At 35.6% G+C, this 19174-nt stretch overlaps 1 protein-coding gene across 1 annotated transcript in view; it reads left to right on the top strand.

Moving 5' to 3' along the window:
* The window catches only part of COL24A1 (collagen type XXIV alpha 1 chain), a 414236-nt gene that overhangs the window by 382557 nt on the left and 12505 nt on the right, over positions 1 to 19174 (top strand). The window contains exons 56-59 of the mRNA XM_027615241.2: positions 4734 to 4769; positions 4866 to 4892; positions 17210 to 17275; positions 17918 to 18086. Of these exons, the coding sequence (XP_027471042.2) occupies positions 4734 to 4769; positions 4866 to 4892; positions 17210 to 17275; positions 17918 to 18086 (298 nt within the window). The remainder of the gene's footprint in view (positions 1 to 4733; positions 4770 to 4865; positions 4893 to 17209; positions 17276 to 17917; positions 18087 to 19174) is intronic.

The following is a 19174-nucleotide window of genomic DNA, read 5'->3' as shown; positions in this document are numbered from 1 at the left end:
GAAAAAAATAGAGAATGATCTCAGCATTTAAATTTTTAGCTTAGCTGCCTCATTTTTATAGCATATTATTTAATGGAAATCAGTAAAATGTTGAAGAATACAATTGACATTTTCTCACATATTACATCTAAGTTCATGTGTCTTTACAGTTCTTGATTAGCAGAATTATCTTATTTGCCTCCAATTTGAAAGTGAAGAAGATGCCTTATAAGGAAAAGCTAAGTTATGGGAAAATATGTCCTAAATATTAACAAATTAAGAATTTAAAGTACATATGTATATGATTCTTTTTAAAATTCATAGATAGTATAATTCATTCAAATAAAAAATTATCAAACTCTTTTAATTCAAGTACATACTTCCTTATATTCATACAAACTTCAAATTTAAAATTCCCAACTTGTATGTGTGTGGTCACCTTCTTTCTTCAAATATAAAATATGAAGAAGAAAATTGATAAAATGTTTGAAAATCACAATTTTAAAGTGAATCTTAGAGATTTATCTTCACCAAATCTTGTTACAGTTGAGATATCTGAGATTCAAATGTGAAGCAACTCACTCAAGGACATACAGTTAATTAGGTGCAGAGATAAGACCAGAGCCCAGGTCTCCCAATTCCCACACTATTGTACTTTTCTATTAATTATAGTATGTCTCAGAAAATAAGCTTTAGGAGCAACTTGGGCAAGGAGATGGTATAGATAGATAGATAGATACATTAAGAATAGCTCAGCCATTTATATGGCAGATTCCACATGCGTAGATTCCTAATTGTAGTTATCTTCTGTGCCATATAATTCACTGATTCCATCCTAATCATATTACTTCTAATAAATATTATTTAATATTACTAAATTACCAATTAAACCCTCTAAATCAGTGGTTCTCAACCAGGAGCCATCCCCCCAGCTACACACACCACAGGAGACATTTGGCAATATGTAGAGACATATTTGGTTGTCACAACTGGGGAAAAGGGAGAGTTGCTAGTTGCATCTAGTGAGTAGAGACTAGGGATGCTACTAAACATTCTATAATGTAAGCTTCTCAATTTATAAATGAGAATAAGGAAGCCCTCTGTACCTAAGCCAGCCTAAAGTTATGAAACTAAGTCAAGATTGCATTTATATAAGGGCAAATTCTAACATACTCGGGTTCAAGGACATGCACTTATCAGTATTTTAAAAGAGTAAGAAAAAATATGTTACCTTTGGAGGATCAAATGTGAATTCTGGGATTAAATAGAGAGTCTATTTCCAATAGTAGTGGGCTTTGACTGTGGCCAAATTATCACCCTAACCATTCACATTAATTTGGTTTCCCTTTAGGAAATTAACATAGACAATCAGTTTCATTTTAAACTGCTTTTTTATAAACTGCTTTAGATACTTTTTCTATAGTATCTAGAGAGAGTGAGCTAAAGGAATAGAAAAGAACTAATAAATGCTATATTGTTGAATAATATTTTGTTTTACTTGGCTAATTGCCTTGTTCTATGTAGTTGTTTTCTTAGGGTTGTCTTGCTCTGTCTTGTTTGGTTGCAAGTATTTCATTTGATCATATTTGCGATGACCTGACTTGTTTTGGATAACAAGCTGAAAAGAAATTAATAAAATCAGCAGTAGAAATAGTTTCTTCTTTTTATGATAAATTCCTCTTTCAAAGTCAAAGATAAGACATATGTTTTGTCCTGAACCACCAGTGAGATTTTTGCAAATATCAGAAATATGCCAAGTGGGGTGAAATGTACACTGTTTATTTTTACAATGTTGTTCCAGAATGGAGAAACTTACACAGCCAAACTCATTCTGAGCCTCTATATATTTAAAGGCTATCTCCGATATGACATTTCCGTAATTTATCATGCAGCTCCTGAGGTACAAGTTTTGTACATTCTTTACTTTAAATTGTAATCATAAGCCATGCAAACTAAGAAATGGCCAGCAAGCGTGGTACTGGAGTACTCTACCATTTTTTAAGTTACTATTGTTGGCTCTAGCTGTCACAGGATATTTAGAATCAACAGCTCTGGCAATACTTAATATAAGTCAAGCATAACATCAACATTATTCAAATCTCAATTGAAGATAAATTGTGTTTTGTCATCTTTTAACCATAATCTGAATTTAACTCAATGTTATCTTAACATTCAGTTGACCATCAAATAAGTGAAAGTTTGAGCATTCTTTTTTTTTTTAAGATTTAATTTATTCATTTCAGAGAGAGAGAGAGCACAAGTTGGGGGGACAGGCAGATGAAGAGGGAGAAGCAGACTTTCCGCGGAGCAGGGAGCCAGATGCGGGGCTCGATCCCAGGGCCCTGAGATCACGACCCGAGCTGAAGGCAGACACTTAATGACTGAGCCACCCAGGTGCCCCGAGCAGACATTCTTTTTTTTTTTTTAGGATTTTATTTATTTATTTGAGAGAGAGAGAGCACAAGCAGTGGGAGGGGCAGAGGGAGAAAGACAAGCAGATTCCCCACTGATCAGGGACCTGGATGTGGAACTGGATCCCATTACCCTGAGATCACGACCTGAGCCAAAGTCAGATGCTTAACTGACTGAGCCACCCAGGCTCCCCTTGAGCAGACATTTTTTTTATTATTATAGTATGTTAATCACCATACATTACATCATTAGTTTTTGATGTAGTGTTCCCTGATTCATTGTTTGTGTATAACACCCAGTGCTCCATGCAGTACATGCCCTCTTTAATACCCATCACCAGGCTAACCCATCCCCCACCACCCTCCCCTCTAGAACCCTCAGTTTGTTTCTCAGAGTCCATAGTTTGAGCAGACATTCTTAACAGTGAATACTGTTCTTTTTTTTTTTTTTTAAGATTTTTTTGACAGAGAAAGAGACAGCGAGAGAGGGAACACAAGCAGGGGGGTGGGAGAGGGAGAAGCAGGCTTCCCACTGAGCAGCGAGTCCAATGTGGGGCTGGATCCCAGGACCCTGGGATCATGACCTGAGCCAAAGGCAGACGCTTAATGACTGAGTCACCCAGGCGCCCCAATTACTGTTGTTTCATTTTGAAAAATGTCAACATAACTTTTCACATTTTACTATACACATTTTAATTATTCTAATTTCTAAATTAATACTAGTTAATTTTAACAATATCCATTCATTCGATAACAATTTTCAAATACCTGCTACAAAGTAGTCACTATTCTTGTTCCAGAAAATGAAAAGGTGACTAAGACACTCTTAAGGGTTCCTAGGGATTTTCCACTGTGTTATGTACTAGGGAATGCAGAAGTGATTGGGTGAACAGGAGAAAGGTGGCCAGGGAGGGGTGAGCAAGGTGGATATAGAGTTTTAAAGACATACTGGAAGAGGAAATTAGAGTTAAACAGATAAAGAAAGTAAGGAAGAGCATTCCTGGTCAAGGAAATAGCACATGCAAAAGTAAGCATGTGTGAAAGAACTTTGAAGATTCAGAGATCTACAAGTAGTTGGTTATGGATGGAGTGTAGGTGTGTTGGGGGGAGTAAGTAGAGGTGAGGCCCATATTTTGAAGAGGAGGCAGTGGTGTACCTTGATTAAGAATATATACATTTTTATTCAGTTGACTTCAATTTTAATCCTAGCTCTGTCTGGTATTTGCTGGTTGCCATTCTCTTAACTGAAATATAGCACACAACTTGGCATATAGTTAGTTCTCAAAAAGTGAGCACATGACTTGGTATGTAGTAAGTTCTCAATAAATAGTAGCTACCACTGTTAGGAAGTTTATAACTTATCTTCTAGACAATAAAGAACCATTGAATAATCTTAACTAAATAATGACCTGATTAGATTTCCATTTTATAAGTAAAATATAGTTAGCATGGTAGAGAGAATAAAGTCAGGACGTCAGATTAGGAGTCCAAGCAAAATGTGATGTCTTGGCTAGGGCTGCTATAACAAATTGCCATAGACTGGATGGCTTAAGCAGCAAACATTATTTCTCTTAGTTTAGAGGCTCTGAAGTCCAAGATCAAGGTGCTGTAGGTTCAGTGTCAAGGGAGGATCTTCTTCCTGGTTTGCAGACAGCTGCCTTCTTGCTGTATCCTCATATGGTAGAAAGATCATTTTTCTTGTGCCTCTTCTTAGAAGGTCTCTACCATTTATAAGGGCTCCATGTGATCTAATTACCTCCCACAAACCCCACCTCTAAATGCCATCACACTGGAGATTAAGCCTTTAATATGTTAATCTGGCGGGGGGGGGAACACAAACGTTCGGTGTATAGCACATGATTAACACTAAACTAAGACAGTTGCTGTGAAGACGGAGAAGTAGTATTTTGGAGAGATTTGGAGGTCAATTCAATAGTAGTAGGTAGCCAAATTATAGGTGGATGTTGATGGAAAAGGAGGTGTCTAAGAACACTAAAGTTTCCATCTTTGCTGATAAGGTGGATGGTAGATAGAAATAACAGGAAAAACATACTTAAGCAATATTAACTTTTTTAAATGTTACATTTATAATTGTTTATTAAAACGAATAAATTCAGTTTCTAGTAATATTAATAAAACATGAAAGTAAATATCCAGCTTGTTCATGAATGTGTGTGAAAGTTGAGTAAAAAGACCATATAACTTCACTATAGTTAAACAACTTTGAATCTTATGACCTGCCTCACAGGAAAGGCAGTGGTAGAGGTTGAATCTTAGTTGTCTTGTTTATACCAAACTGAAAGCATAAGATATACATATTGTGCTTTGTCTCCATTTTTCTAGGGTCCCCAAGGGCCAAAAGGTCAACCAGGGCCTCCAGTGAGTTTATTTACATTTATATCTGTTTACATTGATGCTTATATGCTTGCCTGGTTTGAGATCTCTACTGCAAAATTAAAATTTGTTATGTTATAGGGTCCACCTGGAGCACCGGGCCCAAGGGTAAGTTTTCTTGGTTTTGTTTACTTTATCTTAGCATATTACATTAAAGCTTTTTAAAGCTTCTTCTAATTCCCTGTTAAAAGGTGTTTCTTCTCCCTACCTCTGTTCTTTTTGCTAATCTGATATAGTGTCTTCCCAACTACAATAACAAAATCTAAACCCCAGACTTTTTGTCTATAAAATGGGAATGGTCTCTTACTTTCTTGGGTGGATTTGAGTTTTATTTTACTTTTTTAAGATTTGTTTATTTGAGAGAGAGAGAGTGGTGGGGGGCAGAAGGAGACAGAGAATCTTAAGCAGACTCCCCACTGAGGTGGGGACCCCAACCCGGGGCTCAATCCCATGACCCTGGGATCATGACCTGAGCTAAAATCAAGAGTTGGACGCTCAGCCAACTGAAGCATGCAGGTGTCCCATGAGTTTTAAATAAGAAGTAAAACACACAGCACAATGCCTGACATAATAGGTGCTCAAAAAAATACTAACTCCTTCCATTTCTCCCTACTTCTGAGTTCTGGCTCTCCTTTTTTAATGTTCTTTTTCTGCCAAACAGTAACCCACTTCTTAGGCTTTACATGAATCCTTCTCAGTTGCTGGTGGCTGTAGAAGGCCTCCAACTTCTGTATTTGCTTGTTATCTATGACAACCCAGAGCTCTCTACCCTTATCTTTTTTCTTTTTTTTCTACCCTTATCTTTGAAGCAATGCTTCTGTTGCCTCATTCTCAGCTGTTATCTCCTGGACTCTAAAGTTCCCAGTTTGGTTCCCCACATGCTTTGCATTCACTCTCATACTCAATAATCTATTTGTCTTCCTTCTTCCTGCAAGAGGTCTCCTTCCATCCCCAACCTTCACCCCTGACCCACTCTTACAGCAGCCTGGTCAAATACAATGGTCCCTGTTCAGATTTCCTGCCTAAAAAAGATCCACCATTGTCTATATTATCCTAAACAAGGCCTAGTCCTATGCTTTCTGGCCTTACTTGTTTCTACATGCTGCTCTAGTATCGTTTGGATCTCTGACAGTTCTAGCTGGTGGATCACTGTGGTCTATTCTCAGCAGGCGAGAAATGCTTCATTCCTTTCAGCTTTTCATCAGGGCAAAGAATAACTTTCAAGCAGGATGCCACAGGAAGATTATATCCTTGGAAACACGAGGTTCATTCTCCATGACTTTTAAAAAATTACTCCCCGTTTCTGGCCATCTGACTGGGAGATTGAAACCTTCCCTGGCATGAGCATCAGTACGAATGCCTGTCTTTAATCTTAAAGTATTCTCTACTTCTGGTCCTCTTCCCCCCTAGCTCTCTACAAAGCATGGGTTACAAATACCTTCATCAGTTTTCTTCGCATTTTATAATGACTTTGATATAAGTCCTAAAAGATCACTGGCAAATTAGAGGTGTTTAGTGGAAGTTTTCACATTGAAATACCAAACTTTGTAGCACCATAGCCCTGTCTCACTTGAAAAATGTTTGTATGTGTTCCTATACAGCCAAAATGAAGTAGTATGAGAGATTTTTGCTCTGAACAAAATGTGGATAAGAGTATATACTTTGAGGAATTATTAGGAGAATTAAATAAGAAAATATGTGTGCTTGTCACATTGTAGATACTTGATAAATTTTAGTTTCTTTATTTCCTTCTTTTCTTCCTCTCTTTCCTTTTTGTCTTCCTTCCTCTTGGTCAGTATGAAGGCTAGTTTCCTTATATTATCCTTCTGGGATTTGCACAGGCCATGGTAGGAAAGCTGCAGTGTAACCCTGAGAAGGAGTCTAAATGTCAATGAGAAAATACCTATATATTTTTTCTAAGGTCAACTTATGATCATATCTTCTTTGAAATTCTTCCTAATTCCTTCTCATCACACTGCAAGGTAGAACTTCTCCTTCGTATTGATACTCAATCATTTTCATGCTAGTGTCTTTCTATTATGAGATTGTGAACTCTCTAAAGGTGGAAACTATTTTTTTAATTTCTTTTCCATCCAAGCTTTTAATAAGTGTTGAATGAATGAATAAATGAGTCCAAAAAGCAAGTTGCATCTCTTGGAAAATTTCAGTGGGAATCCTCCAAGATAGAATATTTCACTTGGAGGGAAATAATGTCCAGAATGGAATAGGATCATAGAATTAGAGATAGACATTCTCTTAGTAATTTATTTAGCAATTATTTGAGACTGACTTGTGACTCATTAGTGACTCTTTTTTCTTAAAAAAGCATTTGACAAAATAATACAACATCCTTTCCTCATTAAAACTCTTCGAAAAAAAAAAACTCTTCGAAGTACAGGGATAGAGGGAACATACCTCGACATCATAAAAGCCATCTATGAAAAGCCCACACGAATATCATTCTCAATGGGGGAGAACTGAGAGCTTTTCTCTTAAAGTCAGGAACATGACAAGGATGCCCACTCTAACCATCATTGTTCAACATAGTACTAGAAGTCCTAGCCTCAGCAATTAGACAACAAAAAGAAATAAAAAGCGTCCACATTGGCAAAGAAGAAGTCAAACACATGTCATTCACAGATGACATGATACTTTATGTGGAAAACCCAAAAGACTCCACCCCCAAGTTATTAGAACTCATACAGCAGTTCAGCAACGTGGCAGGATACAAAATCAATGGACAGAAATCAGTTGCATTTCTATACACTAACAGTGTAACTGAAGAAAGAGAAATTAAGGTATCAATTCCATTTACAACAGCTCCAGAAACCATAAGATACATAGGAATAAACCTAACCAAAGAGGTAAAGGATCTATGCTCTAGAAACTACAGAACACTTATGAAAGAAATTGAGGAAGACACAAAGAGATGGAAAAACATTCCATGCTCATGGATTGGAACAGTTTAGTGAGTCTTATTCAAAATTCTTTCAAAATGAAATTAAATGAAAGAGAAAAAAATACAGGGAGTGACTGCTTGATGGGTACAAGGTTTCTTTTAGAGGTGATGGAAATATTCCAAAATTAAGTAGTGGTAGTGGCTACACAACATAGTGAATTACTAAAAGCAACTGAATTGTACACTTTAAAAAATGGTTAAAATGGTGGATTTTATGTTATGTGAGTTTTATTTCAATAGAAAAAGCAAAAAAAAAAAAAAAATCGGTATATCAGCCCTAGCAAGAATAAATATGGTTTTGTAAAACTTTTCAGTTAAATGTATGTATTTTTAGGTGAACCTTATCATGAAGTAAAAATATATTTCTTGCTATGGGTCAAGATAAGTTTGAAAACCTTGAATCCAGTTTAACTCCCTTTTCTTAAGACCTATGGAAGTAAAGTATTGTGCCCAAGTTCCTAAAGAAGAATAGCTAAAAAGTGTTTCAGGAAAAGGAATATATATTGATGGTGCTTTTGGGTTTGAGGATATTATCACAGTGATGGCCAGACCTCAGTGCACGTGGTAAAATATTTAGAAACTAACAAATCTACAACAGGCTGTCAAAGTTAACCAAAAATGATTGATGGGGAGCAGGGAAGAACAAGATGAGTATGTGTGTTAAAGAGTAGGGGGTGGAAACAGTAATCATTAAAAATAATTAAATGAGATAAGGAGTATTCAGCTGATTTACTCCAATCAGTGGGTCAACTGTGAAACCTGGATTGGTGAATATAGAGGTTGCAGCTGCTGGTATAGTCCTGGTTCCTTAGGACAAGCGGTTACTTCCACTGTGGAGAAGGGTATGACCTGAAATCAGTTCTTATCCCATCAGTGTTTACCCTATGCAGTGATCTTAAGACTTCAGAAACCTTAAAAATAACACTGTTCCTCAAAATACTAGAGTGCTCAGACTAGATCTACATTTTATTCAAATAAGTTGGGGAAGAATTATGAAGATTTCATTCTCCCGAGGTATAATGAATCCTAATTTCCCTCATTAGTGCCAACAATCTGATTACTTCTTATTCCCTATATTCTATTTTATGTTCATGTTTATAAACTTTAAGTGATTTTCATTTGAGAACGTGTTCTCTCTAACAAGAGCACATGGAGGGAGCTTCTGCTTTCGGATTCCTTCACTGCACCTAATGAGAGTTTTACACTCAGATGGGCACTTAGATTTACTGAACGTCTTCCCCCAGCAAATCCTCTTAATAGTCTCTCTGAGCCTGCCCTCACTAAAGACTATCCTTGGGAAAACATTAATAATTTCAACAAATTGAATGCCTACTATGTGCCAGGCATGAGCTAGGCTTTGGGACTACGTTGGGAATTATACAAATATGTGTACTGCCAAGAAAATTTATGAGTGACTAAGCGTTACGACATTTCTTTTCTTTCTAATGCCTATTGGGAGGGAGGAATAAAAGCCTTTTTCATTGAGTTAACATCTAAAATTGCTGGTACCTTACTATGCATTAAGAAACATACTCTACACTATTAATCTACTAAAAGCCATTGTGTTCTTCACTGCCCCCCATTCACAGAAAATAAAAAAATAGTCATTTTACTTAAGAATAGTGATGTAAGTCCTCTGTTGGTGGATGTTTAAGTTGTTTCTAATCTTTTACTAATACAAACAGTACAACTGTCCAGCCCCTATGCTTATCATTTTGCAGAATATCCATAGGACTAATTCCCAGCAGTGGGATGGTTAAGTGTAAGGGATAATGAGCATATTTATTTATTTATTTATTATTGTTGTTAATTTTGGTAAAATATACATAACATAAATTTATCATTTTAACCATTTTAAGTGTACCGTTCAGTAGCATTAAGTACCTTCACGTGTTGTGCAACCATCTCCACTATCCATCGCCAGAACTTGTTTGCTCTTTCAAAACTGAAGCTCTGTACCCATTAAATAATAATTCCCCCATTCCTCCTTCCTCAGCATCTGGCAACTACCATTCTACTTTCTGTCTCTATTAATTTGACTACTCTAGGAACATCATGTAAGTGACAGTCATACAGTATTTTACCTTTTATGACTGGCTTATTTCACTTAGCATAATATCTTCAAGATTCATCTGCATTGTAGCGTGTGTCAGAATTTCTTTCCTTTTACAGGCTGAATAATATTCCATTGTCTGTATATATACAACTGGTTTATCCAGGTGGACATTTGAGTTGCTTCCATCTTTTAAAAGATTACTGTGAATAATGCTGCTATGAACATAGGTGTACAGGTATTTGTTTGAGTCTTTCCTTTCAATTCATTTTGGTACATACCCAGAAGTGGCATTGCTGGATCGTATAGTAATTCTGTGTTTAATTTTTTGAGGTACTGCTTTACTGTTTTTTTATAGCAGCTGCACCCTAACACATTCCCACCAGCATTGCACAGGGTTCCAATATCTCCACATCCTTGCCAACGCTTTATATATTCTAGTTTGTTTGTTTGTTTGTTTTTTATAACACCCATCCTAATGGGTGTGAAGTGGTATCTACTTGTGGTTTTGATTTGCATTTCCCTAATGATTAGTGAGGTTGAACATCTTTTCATGTGCTCATTGAGTTATATGTATTCTTTGGAAAATGTCTATTCAAGTCCTTTGCCCATTTTTGACTTGGGTTGCTTCTTTGTTGTTGTTAGGTTGTAGGAGTTCTTTATATATTGTGGATATTAATTCCTTATCCAGTATATGACACAAATATTTCCTTCCATTCCATGGGTTGCCTTTTCACTCTGTTGATAGTGTCCTTTGCGGTTTTTAATTCTGATGTAGTCCAATTTGTCTGTATTTTCTTGCCTTGCTTTTACTGTCATATCCAAGAAACCATTGCCAAATCCAATGTAATGAAGTTTTTCCCCTATTTTTTCTAAGAGGTTTATAGGTTTAGTCCTTTATTTAAGTCTTTTATTTATTTTGAGTTTATTTTTATATATGATGTGAGGTAAGGGTCTAACTTCATTCTCTTGTATGTGAATATCAAATTTTTCCAGCACTATTTGTTGAAGACTGTTCTTTCCCAATTGAAGGGTATTGACACCTTGGTCAAAAATCATTTGACTGTATGTGTGAAGGTCTACTCCTGGATTCTATTCTAGTCAATTGGTCTATGTCTATCTTTATGATAGTACCACTGTTTTGATTACTGTAGCTTTGTAGTAAATTTTGAAATTGAAGTGTGAGGATTTCAACTCTTTTATTCTTTTTCAGGATTATTTTGACTATTTAGAATCTATATTCTCTTTTATATTTACCTGTATAGCTATGTTTAGCAGTACTCTTTATTTTTTTTGGACTTCAACTATACTTTATTTTTTTATTATGTTCAGTTAACCACTGTATAGCACATAATTAATTTTTGATGTAGTGTTCAGTGATTCATTAGTTAAGTATAACATGCAGTGTTCATCACAGCAAGTGCCCTCCTCAATACCTATTACCCTGTTACCCCCCCAATCCCCTCCCCTCTGAAACCCCCAGATTGTTTTTCAGGGGCCATAGTCTCTCATGGTTCATCTCCCTCTCTGATTTCCCCCCTTTGGATTTCCCTCCTTTCCCCTATGGTCCTCGTGTTATTGCTTATGTTCCACATATGAATGAAACCATATGATAATTGTCTTTCTCTGCTTGACTTACTTCACTTAACATAATCCCCTCCAGTTCCATCCATGTCGATGCAAATGGTGGGTATGCATCGTTTCTGATGGCTGAATAATATTCCATTGTGTATACGTACCACATCTTCTTTATCCATTCATCTGTTGGAGGGCATCTCGGCTCCTTCCACAGTTTGGTTATTGCAGACATTGCGGCTATGAATATTGGGGTGAACCTGCCCCTTCTTTTCACTACATCTGTATCTTTGGGGTAAATACCCAGTAGTGCAATTGCTGGATTGCAGGGTAGCTCTATTCTTAACATCTTGAGGAACCTCCATACTGTTTTCCAGAGTGGCTGTACCAGCTTGCATTCCACCAACAGTATAAGAGGGTTCCCCTTTCTCCACATCCTTGCCAACATTTGTTGTTTCCTGTTTTGTTAATTTTTACCATTCTAACTGGTGTAAGGTGGTATCTCATTGTGGTTTTGATTTGTATTTCCCTGATGGCTAGAGATGTTGAGCATTTTCTCATGTGTCTGTTAGCCATTTGTATGTCTTCTTTTGAAAAGTGTCTGTTCATGTCTTCTGTCCATTTTTTGACTGGCTTATTAGCTTTTTGAGTGTTGAGTTTGAGAAGTTCTTTATAGATCTTGGATATCAGCCCTTTATCTGGTAATGTCATTTGCAAATATCTTCTCCCATTCTATGGGCTGCCTCTTAGTTTTGTTGACTGTTTCCTTTGCTGTGCAGAAGCTTTTTATCTTGATGAAGTCAAAAGTTCATTTTTGCTTTTGTTTCCCTTGCCTTTGGAGACATGTCTTGAAAGAAATTACTGTGGCCGTTGTCGAAGAGGTAACTACCTATGTTCTCCTCTAGGATTTTGATGGATTCCTGTCTCACATTGAGGTCTTTCATCCATTTTGAGTTTATCTTTGTGTATGGTGTAAGGGAATGGTCCAGCTTCATTTGTTGTCAAATCCATAAAAAAATTATCACCAAAACTGATATCGAGGAGCTTACCACCTGTGTTTTTTTCAAGTCTTTATCCATTTTTTTTTTTAATCCATTTTGAGTTAATGTTTGTGTATGGGTAAGGTAGTGATCCAGTTTCATCCTATCGCATGTGGCTGTCCTGTTTTCCCAATACCATTTATTGAAGAGACTGCCTCTTCCCCATTGTATATTTTTGGCTCCCTTCTTGTAAATTAATTGGCCACATAAGCATGGATTTATTTCTGGGTTCTCTATTCTGTTCCATTGGTCTAGGTATCAGCTTTAATGCCAATACCATACTGTTTTGATTACTATAGATTTTAATCTAGTTTGAAATTAGGGAGCATGCTACCTCCAGCTTTGTTCTTCTTTCTCAAAATTGCTTTGGGTATTCAAGGTCTTTTGGGATTCCATAAAAATTTTAGAATTGTTTGTTCTATTTCTGTGAAAAGTGCCATTGGAATTTTGATAAGGGATTGCATGACTCTGTAGATTGCTTTGGGTAGTATGGACGTTTTAACAATATTAATTCTTTTAATCCAAGCATGGGATATCTTTCCTTTTGTTTGTGTCTTCTTGTTTAATTTCTTTCATCACTGTCTTACAGCCATTATTGAAATATTCTTTCTGCCCCTTTTTCTCTCTTCTCCCTTTCTGAGACTCCCATTATGCATATGTTACTATTCTTGTTGGTGTTCCATAAGTTTCAGAGCCTCTGCTCATTTTTTTCACTCTTTTATCTGTATACTCTTCTGACTGGAAAATCTCAATAAACCTGTCTTCAGGTTCACTGATTCTTCTGTTACTGAAATCTACTGTTGAGCCTGTCTAGTAAATTTTCATTTCATTTTTTTGTACCTTCCAACTGCAGAATTTCTCTTTGGTTCTTTTCCATAATTTCTTTTTTTTTTTTTTTTTGCAATTGATATTCTTTACTTATAAGATATCTTTTTCATATTTTCCTTTAGTTCTATATACATGGTTTCCTTTAGTTTTCTGAACATATCTAAAATGCTAATAAATATCTTTGTCTACAAAATACAGCATCTGGGCTCCCTCAGGAGCAGTTTCTATCGATTGACTACATTTTTGTTTGCTTATGGGCTATACTTTAATGTTTATTTGCATGTCTTTTGTTGTTGTTTTGTTGAAAACTGTGCATTGTAAATAATGTAATGTGGCATTTCTAGAAATAAAATTGCTCCCCCTGGCCCCTGGCTTTATTTTTGTTGCTATTTGTTGTTGTTTGTTTAGTGACTTTTCTGAATATTATAAAGTCTGTGTTCTTTGACATGTGTGACCACTAAAGTCTACTCAATTAGCTTAATGGCCAGCTAACAATTGGAAAGAGATTTCCTTAAATGGAAGAACCAGTAAATCCAGTTTTTACCAAATGTCTCTGTGTATGTTGCGGCACCCCTTCATTGCTCAGCCAGCCAACTGAAAACTATACCTTAGCTTTAACTTCCTGATTGCACAGAGACTGGAAGCCAGAGGAAAGAACTTAGGGTCGTTTCAGATATTTTCTAAGAATGTGCACAACCTTACATATGCACATGGACTTCTAGATTTCCAGAAATATGTCAAAGCTTTTCAGAGTCTTTGTGGACACAGAGTTAAACAATTCCCTGTAAATGTTTTTGAAAAATGCTCCCAGAGAAAAGGTGTTTTGCATTGGGTGAGCTATGAGCTATGAGTCAAGTAAAATAAAGACAGCTTTGCTAGTAGTGTCTTCCAGGGGACCACCAAACAGGTCAGATAATGATAATTCACGGGAAATGACTCTTGGAAGCAACTCCAACACCATTCTGCACGCCCCCCCTCATGGCTTTTAGGCTTCTTGTTTTTACTGTAATTATGTGGTGTTATTTTTTAGCTACTACAGAACTGAAAAGGAGGACATGGGGGGAAAAAAGAAAGAAAGGAAGGAAGACATGGGAATGGGGCAAATTAAAGTTACATGAAGCTCACTGCCCTTAACGAGATTATTTTTCTTAAGTAAATGCTCCCCACATTGCTGCAAGCATTTTGTTAATTTCTATAATCCTGGAAAATCTTCATTCTGACATTTTTTCCAGTTTTCTCATTGCTTTTATAGGAGAGACAGTTCTGGGAGGTCATTACTCCAATTTTTTCTGTCTCCTAAATACTCCGGTCTTGAGTATATAGCTTTTTAATAATCTGTGTGATGAAATAGAATAACATATAGAAGAACGCTTCTTCTGCATACTGAAGTATAATGTTTGCCTCAAACTGAACTAGCTGCTCTTTTCATAGAACACCATATTTACTTGACAGTGTTATACAGACATGAGTATTTGGCAGATATTTCCTTAAACATGATTTAAGTGAGCCTGTCATTTCAAGAAAACTGACAGAAGTTGATGCCAAGCAAAAATAAAAATTCGGGAAAACTTGTATTTACCACTATGCTTGATAGCTTCCCTGTACTTATATTTTTCTGGTGAGATTGGTGATGATGTTAACAAATGTAATTGTGTGATATTAATAATGAAATGTGTCAGTATTTGGAAGATCTGCCTAATTCCATAAATCAGTATTTTCTAAATAAGCAATGCACGATGTTAACAAAATCGTGGATACATGAAAGAGTCTTTCACAGTTTAAGATAGAGCAATAGTTTTTAATACAAAAAGCGTAAAAAGTTCACAGACTTGATATCAGATTTCACATTTCAACTAACCCTTAAACTATCATTTGTCAAGTTTTGCTGTTGTATTAAAGAAGAATATCCACAATTATCTGAAAAGGCTACTAAAATAATCCTATTTCCTCTCAGGGTGGTGGGATGTGCCCACCTTGGGCTCCATGCTCAGGGTGGTATCTGCTAGTCCCTCTCCCTCCTCCTCTGCCCCTCCCTCTATTCGCCAGGGCATGCTCTCTCTAATAAAAAAAAATCTTTTCAAAAAATAAAAGAATCCTTTTCCAACTGTATATCTCTGTAAGGCCAGATTTTCTTCATATATTTCAACTAAAATAACATAACAGATTGAATACTGAAATAAATATGACAATCTAACTATCCTCTATCAATCCAGACATTAAAGATATGTACAAACGTGTAAAACACTGCCATTCTTACCACACTTTTCTGTTTTGGAAAATACAGTTATTTTTCATTAAAATATTTGTATTAACATATGGGTTATTTTAAAGCAGTTAGCACAAATAGTCTTAAAATTTGTTTTAATTTCCACTGTGGTAAATATCAAAAGCTGTAACTCACATGAATAAAAGTTCTTTTAAGGCCCTTAATAATATCTAAAAGTGCAAAAAGTCTTGAACTGAAGAGTCTGGGAACTGCTTATGCTAGGTTTTCTAAGATCAAAGCTCTATTCACAAACCAACTGGAAAATATAAAGGTGACTGACTACTATTTAGTACTTAATTCAGTTGCCCATGTTTAGTGTCAATATTTTTATGGGACCCATGCACAAAATCTGCTCATCCACACAGGAATGATGGTCAGAATTATTCTTCATAGAACCAGAAAGGCTGATCCCTTCCTGCTTTGTGAATAGACCACTCTTCTCTATCTGATAGCTTTTGTGCAAGGCTATTACTCTGTCTGGAAAGCTTCCCCCCCCACCCCAATTCTTATTTAGTCTTCAGATCTCAAATCAAATGTCATTGTTTCAAAGAAACCTTCCCTGACCTACTCCTTCCAAAGCTCTTCTCCTCTAGATTTCACTGAAACCCCCTAATCTCTTCATGGGTCCAAGCACATTTTTTTCTTTCATTAGCACATATCACAATTTGTAAGTATGTAGTTTTAAGATTTGGTTAGTGCCTTTCTCTCCCTTAAACTTCAGCTTCACAAGGGAAGTTTTCTTTTTAGCATACTGTTTTGTCCTCAATATGTATCACAGTATTTGGCAGTATATATATATATATATACACAGAATGATTCAATTATTTTCCAATATGAAAACCACATGTTTAGGCAAGGAAGAGTGCATTTTATTGATTGTCCCATCATTTTAAATAGTTTTTCAAATTACTAGCCATGAGTTATGAGAGATCTGTTGAAAACAGTTTTTATTGTATGGCCCTCCAAGTAAAAAGATATCTTAGCAGCACAGTCATTCTGAAAGAAATTAGATTGCTTGATTTGTTGACACAGATGCCATTTCACAGAACTTTCTCCCCACTCATACTTCTTAGTTTCCAAGCTTTTTAAAAAATAAAATACAAAAAGACTTTTACTAATGGTTATGCTGAGCCTTTCTCTAAAAATATCTTTTATTAAATACAGGAGGAGATTGGATTCATGCTGTATTATTTCTTTTGGTACTAATGGTGCATTTTCCAACTTCAGAAATTGTTTTTAAGACCGCAAAAGTATCAGATTAAACGAATGTGGTGACTACCTCAGGACAGTAGTATTTTATTATATTTTCCTTCCAAGAATGTAACTGTTATAAATTACTACAGTTATTTATTCTTCACTTTACAATTTATTAACTGAGGGGGTCATATTTCATTCTTCTTCCATTTGAGTAACTTTTGCATGCGTTTTTATGTAGCAGTGACAAATAGTTTTTCATTTGAGGGCTCTAGACTTTGGTCCTGTTTTAATTAGGAGACTTTCGAGATTTGGATGAAGGCAGCATATTGTCCTTTCAGATATCCAGGCAAAATTTGCAAGATCTGTCTAACCGTAAGAGTTACAAACCCCCTTCAGGTAATAAGTCTGGTATACTTTAATAGCACTGCTTTCAGAATTTACAGCCTTTACTTTAGAGTACTCAGTGTTGATGTTACTGCTAATCTCAAATGGTTTTGTTTTACCCAGAAACAAATGGATATCAATGCTGCTATTCAAGCCTTGATTGAATCACATACTGCCCTACAGTTGGAGGTAATATATCTGGCTTTATTTACATTGGCAGTCTCAGTATACAAATTAAACAGAAAGTTTTTTCAGAGTCCAAAATGTGGCTTTATCTCAAAGATTGTACTTAAAACAGATTGAACATAATGAAACTATTTTTAAGGACAAAGTAAGCATTTTTTAATAAACAAATATATGCATAGAATGTTTTTTAAGGAAAACATTTAAAACAAAAATGTAATATATTTAAGGAATTTTTTAAATAAGGAATTAGATACTGTAGAAGAAAATAGTTAAATGAAGCCCAGCCATTTCTTAAAATGGGATCTATCATTGTTACTCATTTTTCTTATTCAAACTCTATTCAATGTATGATTTTCTTTAAAACATTATACTACAGTAGCCATAATAATTGTTAAGTTTCGTGTTAGCTTGAAAACTAGGCCTTTAGAGTGAATTTAATCTCTTATTTAGGATCAAGATTAATAAAACATACACATAAGCCTATATTTAAATATAAACTGTTTTTTACACCCCACTCCCAACTCATTGTGTACAACAAGAATACATTTTTCTTCTGCCTTGGTCCTTGTTGATTGTGAGGATTACATACTGGTAATGGCTACTCTATGCTTTTTTGCTAATATGATCCCTATGATGACTTGGCAGAGCTACCAGAATACTGAAGTAACTTTAATTGACTACAGTGCAGAGATATTCAAAACCCTGAACTACCTTAGCAATTTACTGCACAGTATCAAGAATCCTCTTGGCACACGAGATAACCCAGCACGAATCTGTAAAGATTTGCTTAACTGTGAACACAAAGTATCAGATGGTAAGTTCTTGGTTTTTTTCAAACTCTGATGTCCAATTTCATCATTTCAGTGTGTTTGAGATTTACAGTGTATTCATTTCAAATCGTAATCATTTTGATAAAACCCTTGTAAAAGGCATTTTAGTGTTTTCAAAAAACGAATACTCTTAGAGGGAGACATAACTCTGAAGTCAGAGTATCCTTTTCTGAGGGTTCACATTAACAATGTCTTCTGCAAGCCTTATTGATCCCCAGTTTTTCCTATTCCACCTGAACTATATCACTTGCTTACACTTTGTGCCCGGAACATATCACATTCATGTTAAAAATTAAAATAGAAAGGACTGACCTTTGGGTTAACAGGAGTACCTGTCAGGTCCACCAGAGGTGGCAACATGAAAAAACATGATAGAGTCCCTACCACCATACCTCCTAACATTATGGTTTTTACACAAAATGGAAATTAAATGCATCATTTAATTCTTGGAATTTTTTGTCCCTACAGGGATACCCCAAATCCATTAACCAGAGGTGCAAAAATGAATTTAGAGTAGAAGCATCAAGGAAAAGTTTTAAAGCAAGTAGAACAGTTATATTATCTAATGATAAGTAGGGGAACCCTGTCTGCTGCAATACATCATTTAACTTTAATTTCTATTGGGTCTGTGGTCAGTGGTACAATCAATATTAGTAGTTACCATTTTTTACTAAAAATTCTATTTCCAACACAGTGACACATATGCTGATTTGAAAAAAAAAAACATGTTATGTCCTTCTGTAGGGTGAATAGTAGTCCATATTTTATTTAACTTAAATACATATATGCCACATAACACACACACACACACACACACACACACACACACACACACCCATTTTTGTCCAAAAATACATACTTCCAATAGAAGTACAATGAAAATATTCATTTTATTTATATTGATAAAATGCTTAACTTCTATAGATATTTCTTGCCCTAGATTACCACAAAAACTAAACTGATATTTATAGTTACAACTGCCTATAGTAATTCTAAGTTTGATTCTTTCCCATATTTGAAGGCATAGAACTGCAATTCTATAGAATTGAAAGGGAAAAAAGACATTTTAAGG

Source organism: Zalophus californianus, chromosome 4 (genome assembly GCF_009762305.2).
Source record: "Zalophus californianus isolate mZalCal1 chromosome 4, mZalCal1.pri.v2, whole genome shotgun sequence".
Taxonomy (NCBI): domain Eukaryota; kingdom Metazoa; phylum Chordata; class Mammalia; order Carnivora; family Otariidae; genus Zalophus; species Zalophus californianus.
Note: the sequence above shows the minus strand (reverse complement) of the source record. Positions and strands in the feature narration are given on the sequence as shown.